This window comes from Gordionus sp. m RMFG-2023, chromosome 2 (assembly GCF_954871325.1).
Source record: "Gordionus sp. m RMFG-2023 chromosome 2, tfGorSpeb1-WG-v2, whole genome shotgun sequence".
Classification (NCBI taxonomy): Eukaryota; Metazoa; Nematomorpha; class Gordioida; order Chordodea; family Parachordodidae; genus Gordionus; species Gordionus sp. m RMFG-2023.
In genome coordinates this window covers 64,392,294-64,413,103 of record NC_088776.1, presented here as the reverse complement: position 1 = coordinate 64,413,103, position 20,810 = coordinate 64,392,294, and the positions used below count along the sequence as shown (strand labels likewise).

At 24.5% G+C, this 20,810-nt stretch overlaps 1 protein-coding gene across 4 annotated transcripts; it reads right to left on the bottom strand.

Moving 5' to 3' along the window:
- Nucleotides 1–740: 740 nt before the first annotated feature.
- LOC135924606 (uncharacterized) lies at nt 741–15,689 on the bottom strand. 4 transcript variants are annotated; one of them, XR_010571336.1, is made up of 8 exons: nt 15,584–15,689; nt 15,492–15,527; nt 2,452–2,486; nt 2,207–2,390; nt 2,112–2,150; nt 1,713–2,054; nt 1,153–1,257; nt 741–1,028 (listed from the first exon to the last, which is right to left on the bottom strand). XR_010571336.1 is itself a non-coding variant. In XM_065459695.1 (6 exons), the coding sequence occupies exons 1-6, from the start codon at nt 15,624–15,626 to the stop codon at nt 1,909–1,911; spliced, it is 483 nt and encodes a 160-aa protein (XP_065315767.1). In that variant the 5' UTR covers nt 15,627–15,689; the 3' UTR covers nt 1,520–1,908. The 4 variants fall into 4 exon arrangements, 1 of the variants encoding a protein (XP_065315767.1); XR_010571337.1 differs by lacking the exons at nt 15,492–15,527; nt 15,584–15,689 and adding exons at nt 2,634–2,733; nt 2,856–2,984 and having other exon boundaries at nt 2,452–2,573; XM_065459695.1 differs by lacking the exons at nt 741–1,028; nt 1,153–1,257 and having other exon boundaries at nt 1,520–2,054.
- Nucleotides 15,690–20,810: the final 5,121 nt, after the last annotated feature.

Genomic DNA, 20,810 nt, shown 5'->3' with positions numbered 1-20,810 from the left:
ATTTTTAAAATATTTTTTGGGATAATGATTTACACGTATATATAGATAAATAAACCAAAATGAACATTTTCCAAATAATGTTACTAGATCGAATATTTAGTAAGTGGCCAGTTTTGAGTTCGCCATTCGGTCAAATTTTAATTTCAAAAAATTATTTAGAATAATGTTTAACACAGAGATTTTGATCAATAACGCCAGCAATATGTTCCTTACAAACTTTCTACTATTTTTCGATTCTAAACCTACTCATTAATTAAAGTCAAAGAAACCTCTATTTTTTAAAATTTTTTTAGTTATTCACAAGTATTTAAACCCAAATACCAAAAAAGCGCTATCCAATATTTATTTTGGTTTTCTAAGAATATATTTTTATATTTATGCATTACCCTCTTATGGATATAGATTTATTAAATTTTTTAATTGAAAAATAAAATTTAAGTTGAAAAATTTTTTTTTTTCAATAATATTAAGTAAAAATAGAAATTTAAATTATTTGATATTTAATCTCAATTTTTTAATTAATTTAAAATTGATTTATATAAAATAAAAAAAATGTTTTTGATTTTTTTTTAAAAGATATTTTATAATCAAATTATGATTGATTGTGATTAATTGCTTTTTAGCAAGACAGTTTAGCAAGACAGTTTAGCAAGACAGTTTAGCAAGACAGTTTAGCAAGACAGTATTTAGTCAAACCCCTTTCCTGCAAATATTTTATTAAATAGTAATAATCTCTTTTAAAAAAATGTCACCCTTAACCAATAAAATTATTTATAATATAAATTATAAAATTTTATATATTTATGCATTCCTCTAATCAATTAATATTATGAATATGATAAATAGAATTTTTTCGTAACATTCCAAGTAGAAGGAGTAGTTACATTTATTAACTGATCTTCGGTCTGCAAAAAATTCCGATAACACATTATGCTATAAATTATATAATCATGATGTATAATATTCTCGACAGTGTCATTGTAATAAATTTTCAGGGTCAAATATTTATTGTTTTGTTCAACGATTGCCTTAAATAATGGTATATATATAATATTATTAATAAATTAGGAAGTTAACGATAGAAAAATGGGGAATTTGATTTCTATAATATCTATTGAATAAAAAATAATTAATAATACATTTCCTCATTACATATTTATTCATTCCTAGGTGAATACGAAATTCTGAACCATCATTGATGCAGATTAACACTATATTGCAAAGAGCAGATATATTAGAGTTTACCTGTATTATCATCTTATTTTATTTTTATTAAAAGAAATTTGTGATATATTCATAATAGAGTATATTTAATTATGTACTATATTAACTTATTAAATATTTTTGAAAATGAGGTAATATACTTTAAAACAATAGGATATTATAAATAACTTCATTTTTAAAAAGCTCTTATTGCAAGTTAGGTTATCTCTCATTAATTTTTTGAATTAATAAAGGGAATATGAGCGTTTACCTTATAAGCTTAAAAGATGTAAAGAAATTTTATTATCCATTCGTTTGTAAAAATGCTAAAACTAACGATATAACTTTGATTGATTTTTAGGTGGTTACCCGTCCTATAACTAATAAGGATTGATCAATTTATTACTCTCCTAAGATATCCTGAATTGCTATTAACAAATAAACTTATACCAACTTGTTAGATTAAAAATAGAATTTTTTATGAATTTACTAAAAAGTGGTTAATTTACCGTAATATTTTCTGAAATATAAAAATCTTCCCAATATTTTAACGCATTTTTCATGTCTTCCAGGGGGGTGTGGAATATGTTTAAATAGTAAATATACCCATCATAGTAATATTGTATCACGGATTTATATATTAAATCAATAAAATGCAAGTGGGGAAATGCTAAATTACTAAATGGATACAAAGGCAGATTTCTATTATATATTTTTTGCTTTAATTTTTATCAATTTTATATTTTTAATCAACTTTATAAAGATTGTGGCATTTCCTTCTGAGATAACTAAATTGTAAATTCCTTCAAATGACACGTAATGAGAAAGACTTTGTTGGTCTATATAAATTGCTTTGATTAACAATTTAATTATTATAAATGACTAAAATATATTTTTTTTAAATTAACTTTTTTCAAATCTAGATTCAAAGTTGGCTATACCAAGGGCTATATAGGATAGTAACACATAATAATAGAATAAAATGGAATTAAATTAATTTTACTGTTGTTATGACAATTTTGCAGGATGACATTAACTTTGGGTATTGAATATAAAATTGAACTATATTTGAATAATATGGACAGTAATTTTGAGAAAGGGTTTCTCAACGAACCTTTAAGTATTATATATGATTCATGGAATTCATGAACTTCAAGTATTCCCCGGTATGGTTGTATAAATCGCAACTTTAAAAACAAAGAATTTAAAAAATATATTCGACAAATATAGAAGGGATAAATTATTTACCATTGTGGCTGTTTCGTTCGTAATATATCTATAATCTTTAAAATTATAAACGTGAGTTTCATTTGGTACAAATTGCATCCCGTAGGTTAAATTCGAAGTGATATCTTCTTCGGCCAGGATATCTTTTAATAATTCAGGATTCGTATCTATATAGAACTATATATGAAAATGTTAAATTATACTTTCAATTAGTAAAAGCTTCTATTTTACGGATTTTATATTGATTTAGCTCGAGATTTTTATGAATGATGGCAGATAGATTAGGGTCTTTTTTGGCAAAATCTTATTTTAAACGTTTTTTTTTAATATAAGATTTTATATAACATTATACTTTCATGCAAAAAAAAGTCATATGTTTAATTTACATTAAACAAAATGTTACATATAAATATAATTTTTATTACCGTAGCGTTAAGTGCCTTAGTTATCAATTTTAAATCGTTTATGTAATTATCATCAAGGAAATAACTCCAATAGAAATGTGAAAAATTATTAGATAGCCTTTGTGGTATCTCCCAAATAACTAAACCGTCAACCATATTCAACGATGCGTCTGTTCGATATCTTTATTTTTTTTATAATATCCTTATGTACATCGTAATATATGAATTTTTTACAAATATTTTAATTACGCTCCGTTTAGTATATTTTTTTGAAAATATTTTAAAATTCTGATTTAAACTTTAAATTTTTTATGACTTTTACATGGAGTATGAGAATACAAAGGTTATTTGGTGTAATTTTGATTAGTATCTTATATGTTTAAAAATAATTGTCGTACAAAATATTATAAAATATCAAACCCTTACCTATATAATACATTCAGAAATCTTTTATTATTTAAAATTTTATTTAAAATTGCTTTTTATAAAAATCAGTTAGCCCTGATAATCTACAAACTTAGTTAGTTTTTATTAATATATATATTACTAGTAATATAAAAATGACACCTTTTTATCATTAAATATAAATTTTAAAATTTATAAAAAAAACTATATATATATGTAAATTAAACTATACTCAGTAGAATTGAAGTGTACATTAAAGTCGTAAACTTTTGGATACGCTAGTCGACAGAAGTTTACTAAAATATGATATATATATTTAAATATTATTGTTATTTAAATCATTTAACCTGTAGAAAATGTTATCTGTACCATAGATATTATCCACATTACGAGCATCATGTATATAAATTTTTTTAAAAAATCACAAAAATATTATTATAAATTAATGAATTATTTTTAATATTAATTTTACAGTTCAATAATGCTTAGAGAAATTATTTTTTGTAAACAAAACAATTTAAATAGTACATTCACTTTAACTAAATAAAATTTATTTATTATAGCAAAGTTTATATTTTTTAAAATACCTCTTATTTGACATTTTTAATTTCTATTATATTAATAAAAAAAGGTTTTAAAAATTTATTGAAGAAATGAGAGATGGACTGCTTAGGAATTCCCAAAATAAATTATTAATACTTATTTTAAATATTCAAAAGTATCTAATATTTTTTTTTGATTTTAAATTTAAGAAAATCACCTGATAATCAATTTTCAATGAAATTCTTTAAATCTTCTTTCTTTTAATCTATAACAAAAAATCAACATTAGGGGAAACTTTGAGCAAACGAGCCCTAAAAGGGCAAACGTCAATAAAATTTAAACTTTGAAAATATTGAATAAATTTTAGTTATTCAACTTAAATTAATATTTTTTTAAAAAATTATAATTTTTTTTAATAATATTAATTTCCCAGAAAAAAAAATAATTGGAAAAAGATATCAGGAGAATTATGAGCTTTCCGTTGAGTTGTTTTTGAAATACTAATAGATTTTTTTTGGTCCGTAGCGGATTCAATCGTATTCGATTCAAAAAGTTATAAATTTGCAAATAAAATAATTGTTTCAAAATCTAAATTATTTTTATCAAGTAATAGTATAAAAATAAGTGCATCTACTTTAAAAAGCTTATTTATACATATAATTATGAAAAGCAAAAGATTAAATTAAGGTATGCAAAATAAATAATTTCTAAGTAATAAATAACTTTACTATGTGTATTCTATTAGAAAAATTCTTAAATTAATATGCCATATTTTTTTTAATTTTTTTAGAATCAAATAAAATTAATTAAATTATTTAGATTCAATATGACTGTAAATTTTTTTTTAATATTGGCGAAAATTTAACCAAAATTTAAATAATTTTATTAGGTAGAGTTTTTACTTATGCCTTGTTCTGGGTACTTTTATCCGGACACTATTGACACAGAAGGTATACTCAGAGGGAGTTAAAGGGTCAAAAAGTCTAATGTACTAAAGTAATTATCCACAATAGTAGAAAAATGTTAAAAACAAATCTTTTAAACAAAAAATGATGTTTAGAGTAATTAAATTTTTATAATTTAGGAAGTTCACTTAAACCACTATTTTTTTAAATTAAATTTGTTTTAAAACCATTTTTTAAAAAAACAAGTTCAAAATAAAACTTTGATTATTAATATATTATAAATATTAAATAGTTTTAAAACAAATATTTCATTTAAAAAAAAAAAAAGATTAAGTGAACGTACTTCTTTTAAATAAATTAAATTTATTTACTTTAAACATTTATCATTTTTTGTTTAAAAAATTTATTTTAAATTTTTTTCTATTATTGTGGATAATTACTTTAATACATTAGATTTTTTGACCCTTTAACCCCTCTATTAACTTTCATTAGTGTCCTGATAAAAATACTCATAACATGGTAAAAGTAAAAGAAAATTCAGCCGGTCAAAATTATCTAAATTTAGGTTAAAAGATTTCTTTCGTCTAAATATTTTAAAAAAAATTGGCAGTCCTATTGAATCTAAATAATTATGATTTAATTTTTTAATTCTAAAAAAATAAAATAAAATATGGTATTATCGAGAATTTATCTAAAAAAATAGAACTAGTCAAGTTATTGTTTTACTTGAGAATTATTTATTTTACTTACCTTAATTTTTTTTCAATCTTATTGCTTTCAAAATGATAGTATATGACATTTTTTTAGAAAATTAATAAAAATATATGTTTGCCCTTATATTTGATATTTTAGATCAAGGTAGAATATTCCAAGATGGATATAAATATATATTTTAATATTAGAAGGAATAAAGAGAACCCAGTCTGAAGCTGTTAAACTTTCTCAAGTAATCTAGTTCCAGAAAACGGCTTTTTTTAAAATTATTTAAACTTATATTAAGACCATAAAGATCTAGAATGAACAATATGTATGAGAAAATACATTAATTGTATGCTTGAATAAGCTTTTTAAAGTAGATGCACTAATTTTTATGCTGTTATACTCATATATAAAGATACTAATTCATTTTAAAATTATTTTATTTGCTATTCTTTAAATATTAGATACAAACTAATTGTCACATCTAATTTTATCATTATTAAATTTTTACCGGAACCCGGTCATTCACTGAAAGGTTCGTCATTCTCCGGGCCTAGCTCATCTTTTCCATAATATTTTTTTTTCGGAAAAATTTAATATTATTAGAAAAATTATAATTTTTTAAAAAATATATATATTTATGATATAAGTAAATAAGTGGAATGAAATAAGATAATTCAATATTATCAAGTAGTTTTAAATTTATTAATGTTTGCCTTTTAGGGCTAGCAAACTGTAGGTCTCCCTTAATGATTATTTTTTGATTCATTATTTTTTTGCTTTAGTTAAGAAAAACATAAGTTAGAAAATTGATTATAGGTTATCGCGATAAGCGGCGATTTTCTTAAATTTAAAATAGAATTTAAAAAAATATAGGATACTTTTGAATATTAAAAATATTGGGAATTTCTTAGAACCCATCTTGCATATCTTCGATAAACTTTTAAAATCTTTTTTTTTATAAATTTTCTTTTATTAATTATTAATATAATATAAATAATTAAATTAAGGTAAATACTAAAACGTACTAAAAATATATAAATTTTGCTATAAAAACAATTTCGTTTAGTTAAAGTGAACGTACTATTTAAATTGAACTGTTTATAAAAAAAATTAATTTTTCTAAGCAATTTATTAAACATTAGCTAAAATTTATATTTAAAAAAATTCAATATTCTATTATTTTAAATATTTTGTAAATTTTAAACGAAATTTATAAACAAGATGCTTATAATGTGGATATTTTTATGATAGAATTAACATTTTCTACAAGTTAAAGGTTTTAAGTTTCAATACTTATATCATATTTTAGTAGACTTCTGTCAACTGGCATATCCAATGGTTTACGACTTTAATCCACATTTCAATTCTATTGAATATAGTGTGATTTACATATATATTTTTTTTTCTAACCATAATTAATTTTTTTTATCATTATAATAGTAAAAATATTCATAATAGGGAGGTATTTTGCTAGCTAGTTAACATGATTAGGCCTTACCATTTTTTATCAATTTACTATTTTCTTTATAGTTTTCGCTGTTAGATAACCGAAAGCAGTAGCGTAGCTAAAAATTTTCCTTAGAGGGGGTCATACATATAAAAGCCTGGGGGGCTTCGCCCCCCCAGACCCCCTCTAACGGGTCTTTGGCCGGATTTATCTTATAAATCATTTTTTTTTTTAAATGCATCAATAATATGTTATTATAATTTAGTAGATTATTCTCAATGACTACCCAGAATAATTTCAATAGTAATATAATATCCTTTCACAACATTAAAACCAAAAAATATAAATATTAATGGTATTTAAAAATCACTTTTTCTTTTCAACGTATAATCTAAAAAAAAATTTGCTCTGGTAGAAGTCCAAACCCGAAAACCACCCCCGTAGCTACGCCACTGACCGAAAGTTACTAAAAAAGAACGGCATATTATAAAAAATGAAAAAGAAAAAATTATAATATATATCTTAGAATAGTTGGCGTAGGAACTTAATTTTAAAACACCAGTAATATTTATAAGTTAAAATTTAGAAAATTTTATAATTTATATATTTGTGCCAATTATTTTAATTCCCTCATCTGTTATTATTTTTAATGATAAAAGGAGTTTTTTTCAAGAATATATATCAACATCGTGATATTAGGCTTTATTATGGTAATAACAGTATAAAATACTAATACTCATTATATGTAAGTTAAACACTCTTTTAAAAATCAGACAAGCTTTAAAATTATAGGTTTTGTGTTTAAAAATATAATATTGAGGGTATTCTATAATAATAACCTTAGATTTAGTAAAATCCAATTAAATTATGTTTTTCATATATTATGTATGTTAATAAATTTAATTTTACATAAATAGAATTCATTTACAATATTATAAATTATATACAATGGTGAAATAAAATATATAATTTATTTTTTATAAATTTTAAAATTTAAGTTTAATAAAGATGTCAATTTTATGAAATTTTACTTGACGATTTTGAATAAAATTTTAAATATTAAAAGATTTCTGAATGTAAATTATAGGTAAGGGTTTGGTGTATTTCATGCTATTTTGTCCGACAATTATATTCGGACATATTAAGCTTTTGATCAAAATTACACCAAATAGCCTTAGTATTCTTATACTCCTTCTTAAATCTAAAAAAATTAAAATTTTAGATTTTGAACACATTTTCGAAAAAAAATACAAAGTGGCTATTTGAAATGTAATTAGATTATTATAAATTTACAAAAAGGAAAAGTATGTATTATGAATGTACATAAGATTTATATTATTATAAAAAATAAAGATAACGATCTGACGCTTCGTTTAATATGGTTGACGGTTTAGTTATTTGGGAGATGTCGTCACAAAAGCTATTTATTTTACATTTATATTACAGTTATTTCCTTGATGAAAATGATTTGAAATTAATTACTAAAGCATTTAACGTTATTTTAAGAAATATTTTTGTTTTTTAAAAATATCAAGCATAAATTTATTAGGACTAATAACTATTTCTAATACGCAATTTTAAATTTATGTGAATTATAAAAAAATTATTTGTAAAGAATCACTTAAATGACCAAAATAGAAATTTGAATTTTTTGAGCCTTTACACAAAAAGTTTCTTAGCATTTTGTATTTAATATACTTACAATGTAAAATCCAATCTTCGTTGTGATTGAGCTATTTTTTCAATTATCTCATCATTGCTGGGCTGTGCCCAAAATTTTTTAAAAAAAACACCCAATCCGGGCTGTAATTTTTAAAACAGCCTATATTTAAATTCGTTATATTTAGCTAAAAAATCAAAAATAAATATAATTTATTTTTTAAAAATCAGGGCAAGGCCTGAAAATTTTATTTTTAAAAAAGCCGAGCCGGGACTGAAAATTTGTTAAAAAAGCCGGGCCCACCTAAAATTTTTTAAAAAAAACCAGGCCGGGCCGTAAAAATATTTTAAAAAATCCGGGCCGTGCCCTGCAAATGGTACTTCTGCAGATTCTTCTTAAAAAAGAGAATGTTTTCTTATTAGTTTACTAATGGGAAGAGTTTATAAACCCTTTTAATACATTGAAAATTTAATCTAAAATGTGTTTGAAATAATGCAGAACATCCATAGCATTTTTTAGGACTATACCAACCATAGTTAATCTTATAAACAGTTATTCAGCTAGTAAGGCATCATAAGATACTTTAACATCTTCATAATAAAAATCTAACAAATTTTTTTTCTACTATCATCTGAAAAAGGTCGGGAAGGCTTTTGTGGAAGTAATATTTCCAGATTAATAAGTGCTGCATGATGAATTAAAAATTCCTTTATTTGGGTTATAATTGTATCTGTATTTAAGATATACTCTTCTACTGATCCTATATTAATGTTTTAACGATGAGCTTGCCTTGCTACAAGTCGAGGGAGACAAATATTAATAGCTCTGCTTTTGACTCAACAATGAAATATGAAATTCTACATCAACATTAGCCCTAACTTCCTTGAGTTCTGATAAATTGCTATCCGCTATTCTCATCTTCTTAATCAAGTCAATGTCATGTTTTTAAAGCAATACCTAAAATTGTTGTATAATTAAATAATACATTCTAATGAGAAATAAATTTGGAATAAGCATTGAATACAATAATTTTTTTGCTTCTGAGGAAATATTTCTTTCAGGCTATTGTGATAATTCAGTAATAGCATTAATATAATCGGCTCTTCTAACTCCATAAAAGCTTTTACTGCTTGATGGCGGATACTCTATCTCGTTGGACAAGGTCGCAATTTCTTTCTCCCTGTTACACAATTTCAGAAATAACTATTATATGACCAGAAATTTAGATAAATAATACGCCACTAAAATTTGAAAATAATAGGTAAATTATGCCAAGGAAAACTTGAAATCGAAATTAATTGATAAAATAACTTAGTAGATGAATGTGATAAATAAATGTAAATAAATATATATATGAGATAGGGATAAATATTAACAAATAAATTAATATAAACAATAATATTTTTGAAAAATATATCCGGCATCTGCATTTTTTGGCTTTGGGGGGGGGATTTGTTCCCCTGTCTCCCCCCCGCTGCGTACGCCAATGTTATCCCAATTTATTTATAAACGATTTAAAAAAACGATTTAAAAAATATTACCTAAGAAATGAGATTTTTTCAAAAAAAGCTCTTCCTATCTGCAATCAGCATCTACATGACAGGATTTTTGCTGGATGTAAACCCCCTTCAAAAACCTTTGCCTACCCTCCTAAAAAATTTACCATCTTCGGCGGCGGTGTCTCCTATATTTTCACCTTTTTATATTGATACTCTTTTCAGAGAATTTATAAAGGATAACTTTAATTAATCTATCTCTACTACCAACTATCGATATTTTGTGATTAGAAAGAATTTATTTTTTGGATAATAATTCAATTAAAACCAACATTATTTACAATGAATTAATTATTATGGTATTATGAGCTTGCTGAAATTAAATTACTTTAAAAGAGCAGAAAGTATTATATGGAAAACAATGTTTATAGTTTGCAATATTTGGTCGATGAATTGTATTATAATAATTGTATTATAATAATTATATTATAATAATTATATTATAATAATTCTATAATAATAGTATTAATTTTTACAGCTATAAATTTTGTCCTAATTTCATCTCAAAATTTAATAGATAATCCCCCAAAAAATTTATCTTACCCCCATTAAAGCAGCATACCCCCTACCCCCTCAAAAACGTTAGATGCAAACTGTTCCTATCCCTCCCACTCATGTAGACGCTGTCTGGAATCATTTAGAGAAATCTCGAGATGGCTATAATATAATATTGATTTAGGCGTTTTAAAATATCTGTGAAATTTAGGCTTTTATTGTTGAAAACATAATTTAATTTTTCATATTTAAATGATGAATTACAGGAGAATAAATAAAGTTTAAAAATTAATATTCTATATATCTCTAATTAAACATATATTTTAAGGTATAAAAATAATCGTTTACAGGGTTAATTTCTCTATATCTCTAATTAAACTTCTAAATTAATCATGTTTAGTTCTATATAGATACGAATCCTGAATTATTAAATGATATCCTAGCCGAAAAGATATCGATTCGAATTTAACATACGGGAGTCTTTTACTGTTGAAAACATAATTTAATTTTTCATATTTAAAATGATGAATTACAGGAGAATAAATAAAGTTTAAAAATTAAAATTCTATATATCTCTAATTAAACATATATTTTAAGGTATAAAAATAATCGTTTACAGGGTTAATTTCTCTATATCTCTAATTAAACTTCTAAATTAATCATGTTTAGTTCTATATAGATACGAATCCTGAATTATTAAATGATATCCTAGCCGAAAAAGATATCGATTCGAATTTAACATACGGGAGTCATTTGTATTAAGCGCATTTATAATTTTGATAATTATAAATACATCACTAACCAGCCACAATGGTAAATAATAACCCTTCTACATTCGTCGCTTATATCTTTTAAATTTTTTAATTTTAAAGTTGCGATTTATACAACCATACCGATTCATAAATTCCACGAATCATATATAAAATGTTCCTTCTCCTTTTTCCATTTAAAAAAATTAATAATTAGAAGTATTTTTTTAAACCTTTACTAGTAGTGTTGAAGGAACAAAGGTCTAGACATTTATTATTAAAATCTTGAGGCTTAGGCAATATTTTTCTGGCTAAAATATTGAGTTAGCCATTTTTAAAAATCGGCTCAAAACGAGCCGTTTAACAACACTATTTACTAGGAAATATTTTCAAACTTAATTTAACTATATTATTTTACTGGAAATCAGCCTTATAAACAATTCACTATATCTAAATACATAACACCTAATGATAATTTAGACGAAGCTATTAGTGGTAAGACAACGCTCTCCTAATTTTTTCATTCTTAATATTAACTTACAATATCTTCCACTTAATCTCTTGAAGACATTCAAATCTTTCAAGATGAAGATAAAATGAATAGCTGGAAGGAAGCCTCGTCGATTAATAACCTAGGAAATCTTTTAACAAACGAACAATTAAGAGTGAACATAGGATATAGATTGGACTTAAGTGCAATCTCCTTGTGAATACCAGGGGCAGACTTGGTCTTAATTGAGTCAAAATTGATAAATTATTAAGCTCCTTAAAAAAAGGCTCATACACCTAATATTCTCTTAGAATCTATCCGCAGATTCCTATCAAGATCTGATGATTTAATAGCTATCAACTGTTTCATGAGAAAATTCCTTATTTGAGTTATATTTGTGTTACACCCTTCCCAACCAATATAATAACAACTTATTTATTTTAACAATGATTAAAAAATTCAACATATATAAAAACCTCAGAAGTTTTATATTATCACCAATTGCAACTTCTACCAACAAATAGTTGGCTTCTATCATCTTCGGCTTCTTTTAAAAATTTATTACACTAACATACTCCTGAGGGATTCTTAATCCTTGGGATAAATGTACAAAGAGATATTTTTAATTTCAACTATTGTTTCTTTTTAAAATAAAATTAAGTTTTACTTTAAATTATTTTATTCATTATTTCTTTTATAGCTTCATGTAATACTATTTAGTTATATTTGTATATTATGATCAAATAAATTATTTTTAGTAAAAGGTGATGTGGTTGTTGACAAAAGTTTGTATTATAGACTGAGTGGTATAAAATCAATTATAACTTTTTTGGTAATGTAAATTTATAAAATTTTGAATATCATATTAATAAAATTTTATCAATTTAGGAGAAATATATTATTTTGAGCTTATAATATGTATATGATAATCAAATTTTGTAATATGAAATATGTAATATAATTTTTAGTTAGAGACTAAGGCTTTAGTTATCACATGTAAGTCCGTTCACAATTTCTCCTGCATGAGAAATTATTTCCATTCCCTTCGCAACCCCCATAGATAAAAGCTAAACATTTTCCTTCTCTAGCGTTGTAATACCACCTTTCCATTAAAGCTAGGCATGATCCAGGATCCATTGGTAAATGGCATACTGTAGTTAACAAATAATTTAATTATTATTATATGTATAAATTGCCAGCTCCATTTGTAATGAAAAGGATTTTGGCATGATTTCTTGTTGCAATGATAAAAACAAACAGGTGCTCTTTCGATAATCGAAATTATTATAACTCTAATACATTAAATGTTATATAAAAAAAATTTGTATTAAAGGATATACATTGAATTTATAATACTATCTTTGAGATACAAAATGTTAAAAAAATTATATAAATCAAGATTAACTCTCAAAGGTTGTAAAAATAGTTAGATGAGTTCCCATTGTGTTGGACTGAAATCATAGACTTGCCATTTTAATATTTTTAAAATACAATTAAGATTTTCGAAATATTAAATTTAATTAACTAAATATAAGGTCTTTTTGTTACTTGTAAAATCGCTAATAGTAACTTCTTCCATTCATCAAACGTCAACACATTTTTTTATTAGAAATTGAATGTCACACTTCGTGGAATTTCTCTTAGTAATCCAAATGGTCGTTTTACATTGATCTGTACATGATAATCTAATGAAATTAAATGGGCCTTGTTTTCGCAAGGTGAATGGCATATTAGTTGCACGAATCTTCTATCTTTTCGTAAAGAATTCAAGATTCAAACTTGGTGCATTCCAATTCTTCCTTCTGTTTCAGACATAATTTTATCAGTTTTACTCAGGTTCAAAATGATAGATTTAATAAAACAATAACCGTTTTTGGAATAATAAAGATTTCGAAATGCCACCTTTTTTGTTATTGTTTCTGTATGAGAAAGTATGCCAGATGTGAGATTTACCCATCATGAGATAGTTGTAAGGCCATCAGAGCTGGCCTTCACGAGATGAAAAGCTACAAGATTATAAGATATTGGGGATTCCATCCTTTTTTAAGACAGGTTGAAAAGTTATTTATTAATGAACGGTCTGTTAAAAGTCCTGACATTTTATACAATTAAACTTATGCTTGCTCTTAGCATTGACTGAGATTGCCATTCAAGTGGATTATGTTAAAAGGCAGGTTTCCTAAATTTAAACTAGCAAGGCTTCCAATTTTATCAATATTTAAGAAAAGTTGGATATCTTGAGGATAAGATGTGGATATAATTGAATAGAATTTTGAAATCAGGAGTGAAAAAAAAGAGTTTTTAAGCTTTATGATATCAGAAATAAATAATACCTGTCGAAATATTATTCTACCTAGTCTGATCTAGAAAGTTATCATAGGAGGGATATGGAAGGAATTTTATGGCAGAAAGAGAGAAAAGATGAGGGTGATAAAATAAGTCAGGATAATCATCTTATCAGGAAATTGGAAAGTTTTCTTGCAATTGAATGGAGTTAAATTGATATTTAGAATGTTTTTCAAAAAAATTTTAAGTAAAAACTCAAGATCGATAAATTCTTTAGGCAAAAAAGAAGAAGATGCACGATAGGGATGTAATATCTATGGAACATATAAGCATTTATTTAGAGAATCTAGTGACGGAGAATGTTTTGAATACCAAGTTAAAGATATTGTCAAAATATGAGATAAAAGGAATTTAAAGATTTAGATCCTTAAATTCAACAATTATGAAGTCAGACAATTGTATTATTATCTAGACAAAAATTTCTGTTTTTGCTTTGTTTATGATTAGGCCTATATGTTTTGAATTGGTTTTGATAAAATATTAAGCTCCAATAACACTAGATAAAGATCAAAAATAGTGCCATTATCAAGATATTAAATGTTATATTCCAAATAAAATATAGATTTTTGATTCTATTTGTGGAATCATAACTATCTTAGTTTTGCTGTAGAATACTACAATAGTGATTTTTAAGAGATATGATTGTTTTATAATTTTTATATATTTTACAATACTTTTTCTAAGTAAATTTTTAACGATATTATTCTTAGTACAATATATATACAATTAATATACTATTATTAGGGGAGGATTAGGTAAACCCCTGGTGTTTAGTAAATCTCTTAATCTCATTTAGAAATTAAGATAATATCTTAATATATCTTATTAGTATGCCTCTATAGGCAAAAAATCAATGCGAAAATTGTAAGAATTAAATTTTTCGCAAAAATAATTTTACGAGTAAGAATCCAATCCCCATCATTAGGCTATATTTTCATTAGACTAATAATGTTTGCCTCTTTTTTTTCTTCGAACGAATTTAATAATAATCATCAGTCATATTATAAAATTGCATGTTTATGAAATCCTGTCCTGCAAGAAGGAATTGTTACCCTTTATTTAATATTTAATTATATGACAATACTTTGATCACTCAATAAATTTTTTTAGCACTTCAAAATATTTTAACAATCCTAAATTAGTGATTATGAGCACTTTAAATGATTATATTAAAAATTTATTTTGTATAAATTGTATCTGTAAAGGGATACTTATGAAAAGTATCCTTTTTCAATACTAAAATTAGCAATTCATGAAGTATTTGTCAAATATCAATTAAAATTTATTTATTATATATTTTTTATAATAAATTATGAATGTATTATAATTACCGATAAAATATGAAAATTATAATTTTACCAGAGCCATTGGTTCTTGAGAAACGATCAAATAAGCCTAAAATTTAATATTTTAATACATTGGTTCTTTATCATAAGGGCATAATTACCTACCTAGAGTAACCAGACAAGCAATAATATTTGCTAGTAATTTCATACTGGTTTTTAAGAAAATTAATTTACCAAAATAAAATAAATAATAATAAATTTTATATATAAGTTTTTTTTATATATTCAAAATAAAATATTAATTAATTATATTCTTTTATATAGTAAGATTTTTTTTAGCAAAGATTTTTGGTGGAATAGAAAATCTCAAATTAAATTGTCATATAGAGATAAAGATAATGACCATAACCGGATTTTATAAAGAAAATGACTTTAACAGAATTTTAATTAACACATTTATTCTTTAATGTATTTATTTTTTTAAAAAGGCATTAATTGCAATTCCTGACATTTAATTTAAAAAATTTTTAACTTAAATTTATATAAAGACATGTTATCCTTGGCATTTAATCAAAAAACTTTAATTTTTAAAGTGTATAAAAGAAATGTAGTAATCGGATATAATTATAATCTGTATATCTCAAACATTTTATCTTTATAAATAATATAAATTTATGAAAATGATTGGATGATCAAATATTATGTAGGAGAGACCAGGGCAAAACGGATCACGAGGCGGCAAAATATCAAAGTTTATAGTGTAAAATTTAATTACAATATACCTAATTATGATCTGAGTGTGTGCTAAAAAATATTCAATCTTTATATCATAATTCTATGATTTCATTAAGATTAAATATCTTTACCAAATAAAAGCATAGAGACCGCCTTTATATCTGAGAAATTACAATTTTAATTTTTATACATAAATTATTATATTGTTCTTTAAGAAATTTCAGACATCTCATTTTATCTTCACCATGCAATTAATATATTTATTTTCATGCTGATTAAATGCGAAAAAAAACGTGGTCTCTCATATAACATCTCTGGACTTATAATAAAGGATTAAGACGCTAGAATTTCTGTTGAGTAATGACTGATTTTCAGTTTCAATTTTATTTAGTTTATAAAAAAATACTTATTTGATAGATTTGACCTCGTCTTATTCTACTATAAAAAATTTTTATAAAAAAAAGATTTTTGTTTAGGCTCCAGTTTAATAAACTTACCATTTAATGAATTATAATAGTTTTCAAAAATTGTATCATATCACATCATTAATTTTAAAAATAAACTTAATAAATCTATATGTTCCTTATAATATTTCCATCTCCCTCCACGAAAACTAAAAAGTATATTTCAAATTAACTAAAATGACAATATTTTTCGTAAATATGTAATTATTTGGTCTTTAATTATCGAAGAGTGCAAAACATATATAAACATTTTACTAAAAATAAAGGTTAAAAAATTATAAGGATAGTTTATCTCATAAAATATATATTACTAATATATATTGATATTTTAAATTTAAATATTAAATGTATCCTAATATAAGAATGGGTTCAAAATGTTTAGATTCTAATGAAAAGTTGTAAATGCAAATTTAAAAGCAAATAACTGACCGCACTCTATTCATTTCCCTGCTCAATGGTACTGGGCCTAAGTTATCAAGGCCATTCCTTCAGTCAATCTTCAACTTTTCAACAACGATCATTGTAAGTCTAAATTGCTCAATCACCCACCCACACATCTGTTCGGTTATTTTACGGATTGCAATAAGCTAGCAAATTTTTTATTTTGTTTTGCAATTGATCTTAAGTATGGGATTAAAAAATTTGTTTTTTTTCTGGAATCTTCCTTTAATTATACTATCAACACCAAAAAATATCTAAAATGTAAAGTTTCATCTAACAAAAATTATGTAGAAAATAAAACTTTCTTTAAATATCTTAAAATAAAAAATTGTTATTTAATATTCTACATTTTATTAAATTTCTCTTTACATAAAACTAAAAAAAAATTGTAATATATAAATTTGTAATTATTTAGTTAAAAAAAATTCTATAATTGCGTTCCCAAAAAGGAATCATAATTGTGTGTAGAAATTTCAATTTGGATTTTTTGTCGTATGAAAAGAAATTCTTCGGGTTCATTTGTGAATATTCGTATTTTATTACCAAGATTTTTTAAAAACATAAATGTTGAAGGCGAAAAATGCCCAGTAGTAGAGGTTACTACTCAAAAATTGTATTCATATAAAATCATAACGAAATATATATTTGTTAGAATTTTTTTTCTATGTATATATAAACAATTATTCGACATCAATCATACAAATTATTATGTTTGAAGTGTAGGGGCCTACGTTATGGGTAGAAGAATGGTTGGTGACACATCTCGATGATTTTTAGTATGCGTCATTTTAAGCTAATAAAAGCAACTACAAATTAAGTTTTCAATTTTATTTAATTTTAAAACAAAAACTAAAAAAACATATAAATCTAATAACATAAAAATTTGTCCTTTATAGGGAAAATAAAACGCGCAATTATAAAATAAAATTGGATCAAAGTGAAAAAAAGAACGTTTTTGCAAAAGGGAGTTGTGATAGTTTTATCTTACCTAATTAGGGATATAACCTATTCCCGATATTTTCTGAAACTCTAATTATACCACTAGAAACAGGGCGGTTTACCGGACCTAAATATCTAACTTTTATTGGTCGAACACCCTTTCAAGACCCCAAAATTAAGTAAAACCCCTAAGTAAAACGAAAACACAAAAATCATATGCTTGAAAGTATTTAAATCATAATAAAAGAAACTTTACTTAAATTTTATGTATTTATAATAAGACAAAAGAAGGTCAAAAGAAAAACTTAATTTAATTTTTATGTATTTGCGACAAGATACACGAAGGAAAGGGAAAAATAAAACTTTATTTAATTATTTTGGTATAAAACAATAGGGGAGAGCAAACTATTTATAACAAAAATTATTAAAATAAAGTAATATACCACCGCGCTTAGCAATAACCAAATTTAAAATGTTCTATTTGGATTCTGGTATTGATTTGCAGATTTCGACTCTTTTTTTTTCCTTTGCTATAATTTTATTTTTTTCTAATAAATTAGTGGTAATAAAATTCTTTTTAAAAAAAAATCTATTTATCTCAGATATAATCAATCTAAATTATGACCCAATACCTGGCCAATCTTAGGTAGAGCCCCAAAGTAATTTTTTTTGCGGTCCAACTCGAATTTTATAAAAATTAGGCGTTCAACTACGAGCCTAAATTTTGTGTTCCAGCCCGGCTCGATCCCGATTAAAAAATATTTTGAATCTGAGTTCGTTTACATCTATAAAAGTATAAATATTTATAAATATAAAAATGTAAGGATATTTAATCGAATAGATTTTTAGATAAACAAAAATTATCAAATGAAAATAATTATTATTTTGTATAAATTCGCCGACCAATTTGTGCTAACTATGAATGGATGGTCGGGGAGGGAGGGTGATGACACATAATTCTGATTGACATTTTGATAAAACAAAATGATTATTGAGTTCGGGAGTAGGACTCCCTTTTAAAGCCCGATCCGAGCCCCAAGAAAAGGGCTTCAATATCCATGTCCGACCTGAACAGCCCGTGCAAAACTCTAATTAGTAATCTACATCGGACCTAATTTTTCAAGCTAGGCACGGCCCGAAATTTTTTTAAAAAAGTTTTACCGGTCTGTGCCCGAATTTATTTAAATATACAAATTAATTATTTTATTGTTCTATTTTAATTCTGGAATATTGATTTAAAGATATTCACTTTTTTTTTCTCTTGTTTTTCCTTTCAGCTCCGTGAAGCTGGCCGAATGATTGGAAATATTAACGATGAATCTTATGTCATTTTTTTAGTGTTTCTTTAGTGCTTGTTAATGCTTCAATCCTTATAGTAACCGAATTTAAGGGAAAAAAGTTATAAAGCAAAATAAAAACTTGTGCCAACTTCCTTAAATTGCGATTGATAGCACTAACTATGAAATATATATCATTCTTTAGTGCCTCGTTTATAAAGGTTAGTGCTTTAATCATTTTTATAACCGAATTTAAGAATAAAAAGTTATTTGCTAAGAAAATCAAAAATAAACAATAAATGACGGCCAACTAAAACAAAAACTATGGTAGTATTATTACATCCGGCTTTCGCCATTACATAGTGCTTAAATAATACATTTAAATTCCGCAAATTCTTTGGTTAATCGCCAAATGAAAAAGTAGTTATTCGCTAAAAAAATGCTTTGAGGTCCAATATTTACCAGAAAATTATGAAAGTCCTAAAGTTCAAATTTATATTTTTCTTTATGGCTGAAAGAAAGATAGTAGAGATTAAAGCTTTGACTATTTTTGTAGCCGAAACCAAAAAAATAAACAATAAATGGCGGCCAACCAAAAATACCATAGTAATTTTATATAAATACCTATATATTATTACAATTATCATCGCTTTGTACCTTTCACCCTTTCTCCCTTTCAAAAAATTATAGATTGGTCAAGAAAAAAAATATAGCACTACCGCTGGCTCGCTCGCTAACCTGCTCACCCAAACCAGTCGGCAACGGAAAATCATCACTGAGACATTTATCTATTCTTTATTATCATCAATACCCGTCCCATATATTTTGAAATTTTAAAAAGCTTCAGGCGAAAACAAAGTCGTTTAATTTTTAATCTTCTCTTTAATGAATTGTTAGGGTTAGTTATCTTTTTCTAAATATCCCATATCAGCTAAGAAAGTTTAAAGATAAAACTGTGTTACTTCAATATTATATTTTTATTACTAGAAATATGGGTGTTTAGCGTCCATTAGCCTATTTCGCATAATTTCTATTGAGGCAGTAATAAAATTAATTTCCGCTTATACCAGAAGGCCCCTTCTGTTTTCTTTCAATAATATCCAAATTTATTTATCTAGATTCTTTATCTGTTTTCAATATGTTCACCATATTAAATAAACATTCATTTAGAAATTGTGATAGATTTAGAACTAACAGAATCAAAGTTAGAACAAATAAAATCAGGTTATTGCAACCTTTTTTTTTGGGGGGGGGGGGGGTGGAGTGAGAGGGGGGAGTGGTATATTATTATTATACTTTTAATTAATTAAAAATTAATATATCAATTTTTTTATTTAAGATATTTTTGAAAAAATTTTTCCTACAAATTTAAATTTTTGGTAGATGGAACTTTGTATTATATAAATTTATTTTGATATTGATAGTTATAATTAAAGGAAGATCCTATAAAACAAAAAAAAATATTTAAATATTTTTAATATATAAAAATCAATTTTTTAATTTATCATATAATGCTAAATAAGAAATTAAAATTTA

Excerpts from the sequence above, each read along its gene's own strand:
- LOC135924606 (XM_065459695.1), bottom strand. The coding sequence starts at position 15,626 with ATGAAATTACTAGCAAATATTATTGCTTGTCTGGTTACTCTAG. Across the intron at positions 15,528-15,583 it reads TGCTTGTCTGGTTACTCTAG|GCTTATTTGATCGTTTCTCA; the intron begins GTAGGTAATTAT and ends ATTAAATTTTAG. Across the intron at positions 2,055-2,111 it reads TGAATCTAGATTTGAAAAAA|CAATTTATATAGACCAACAA; the intron begins GTTAATTTAAAA and ends TGTTAATCAAAG.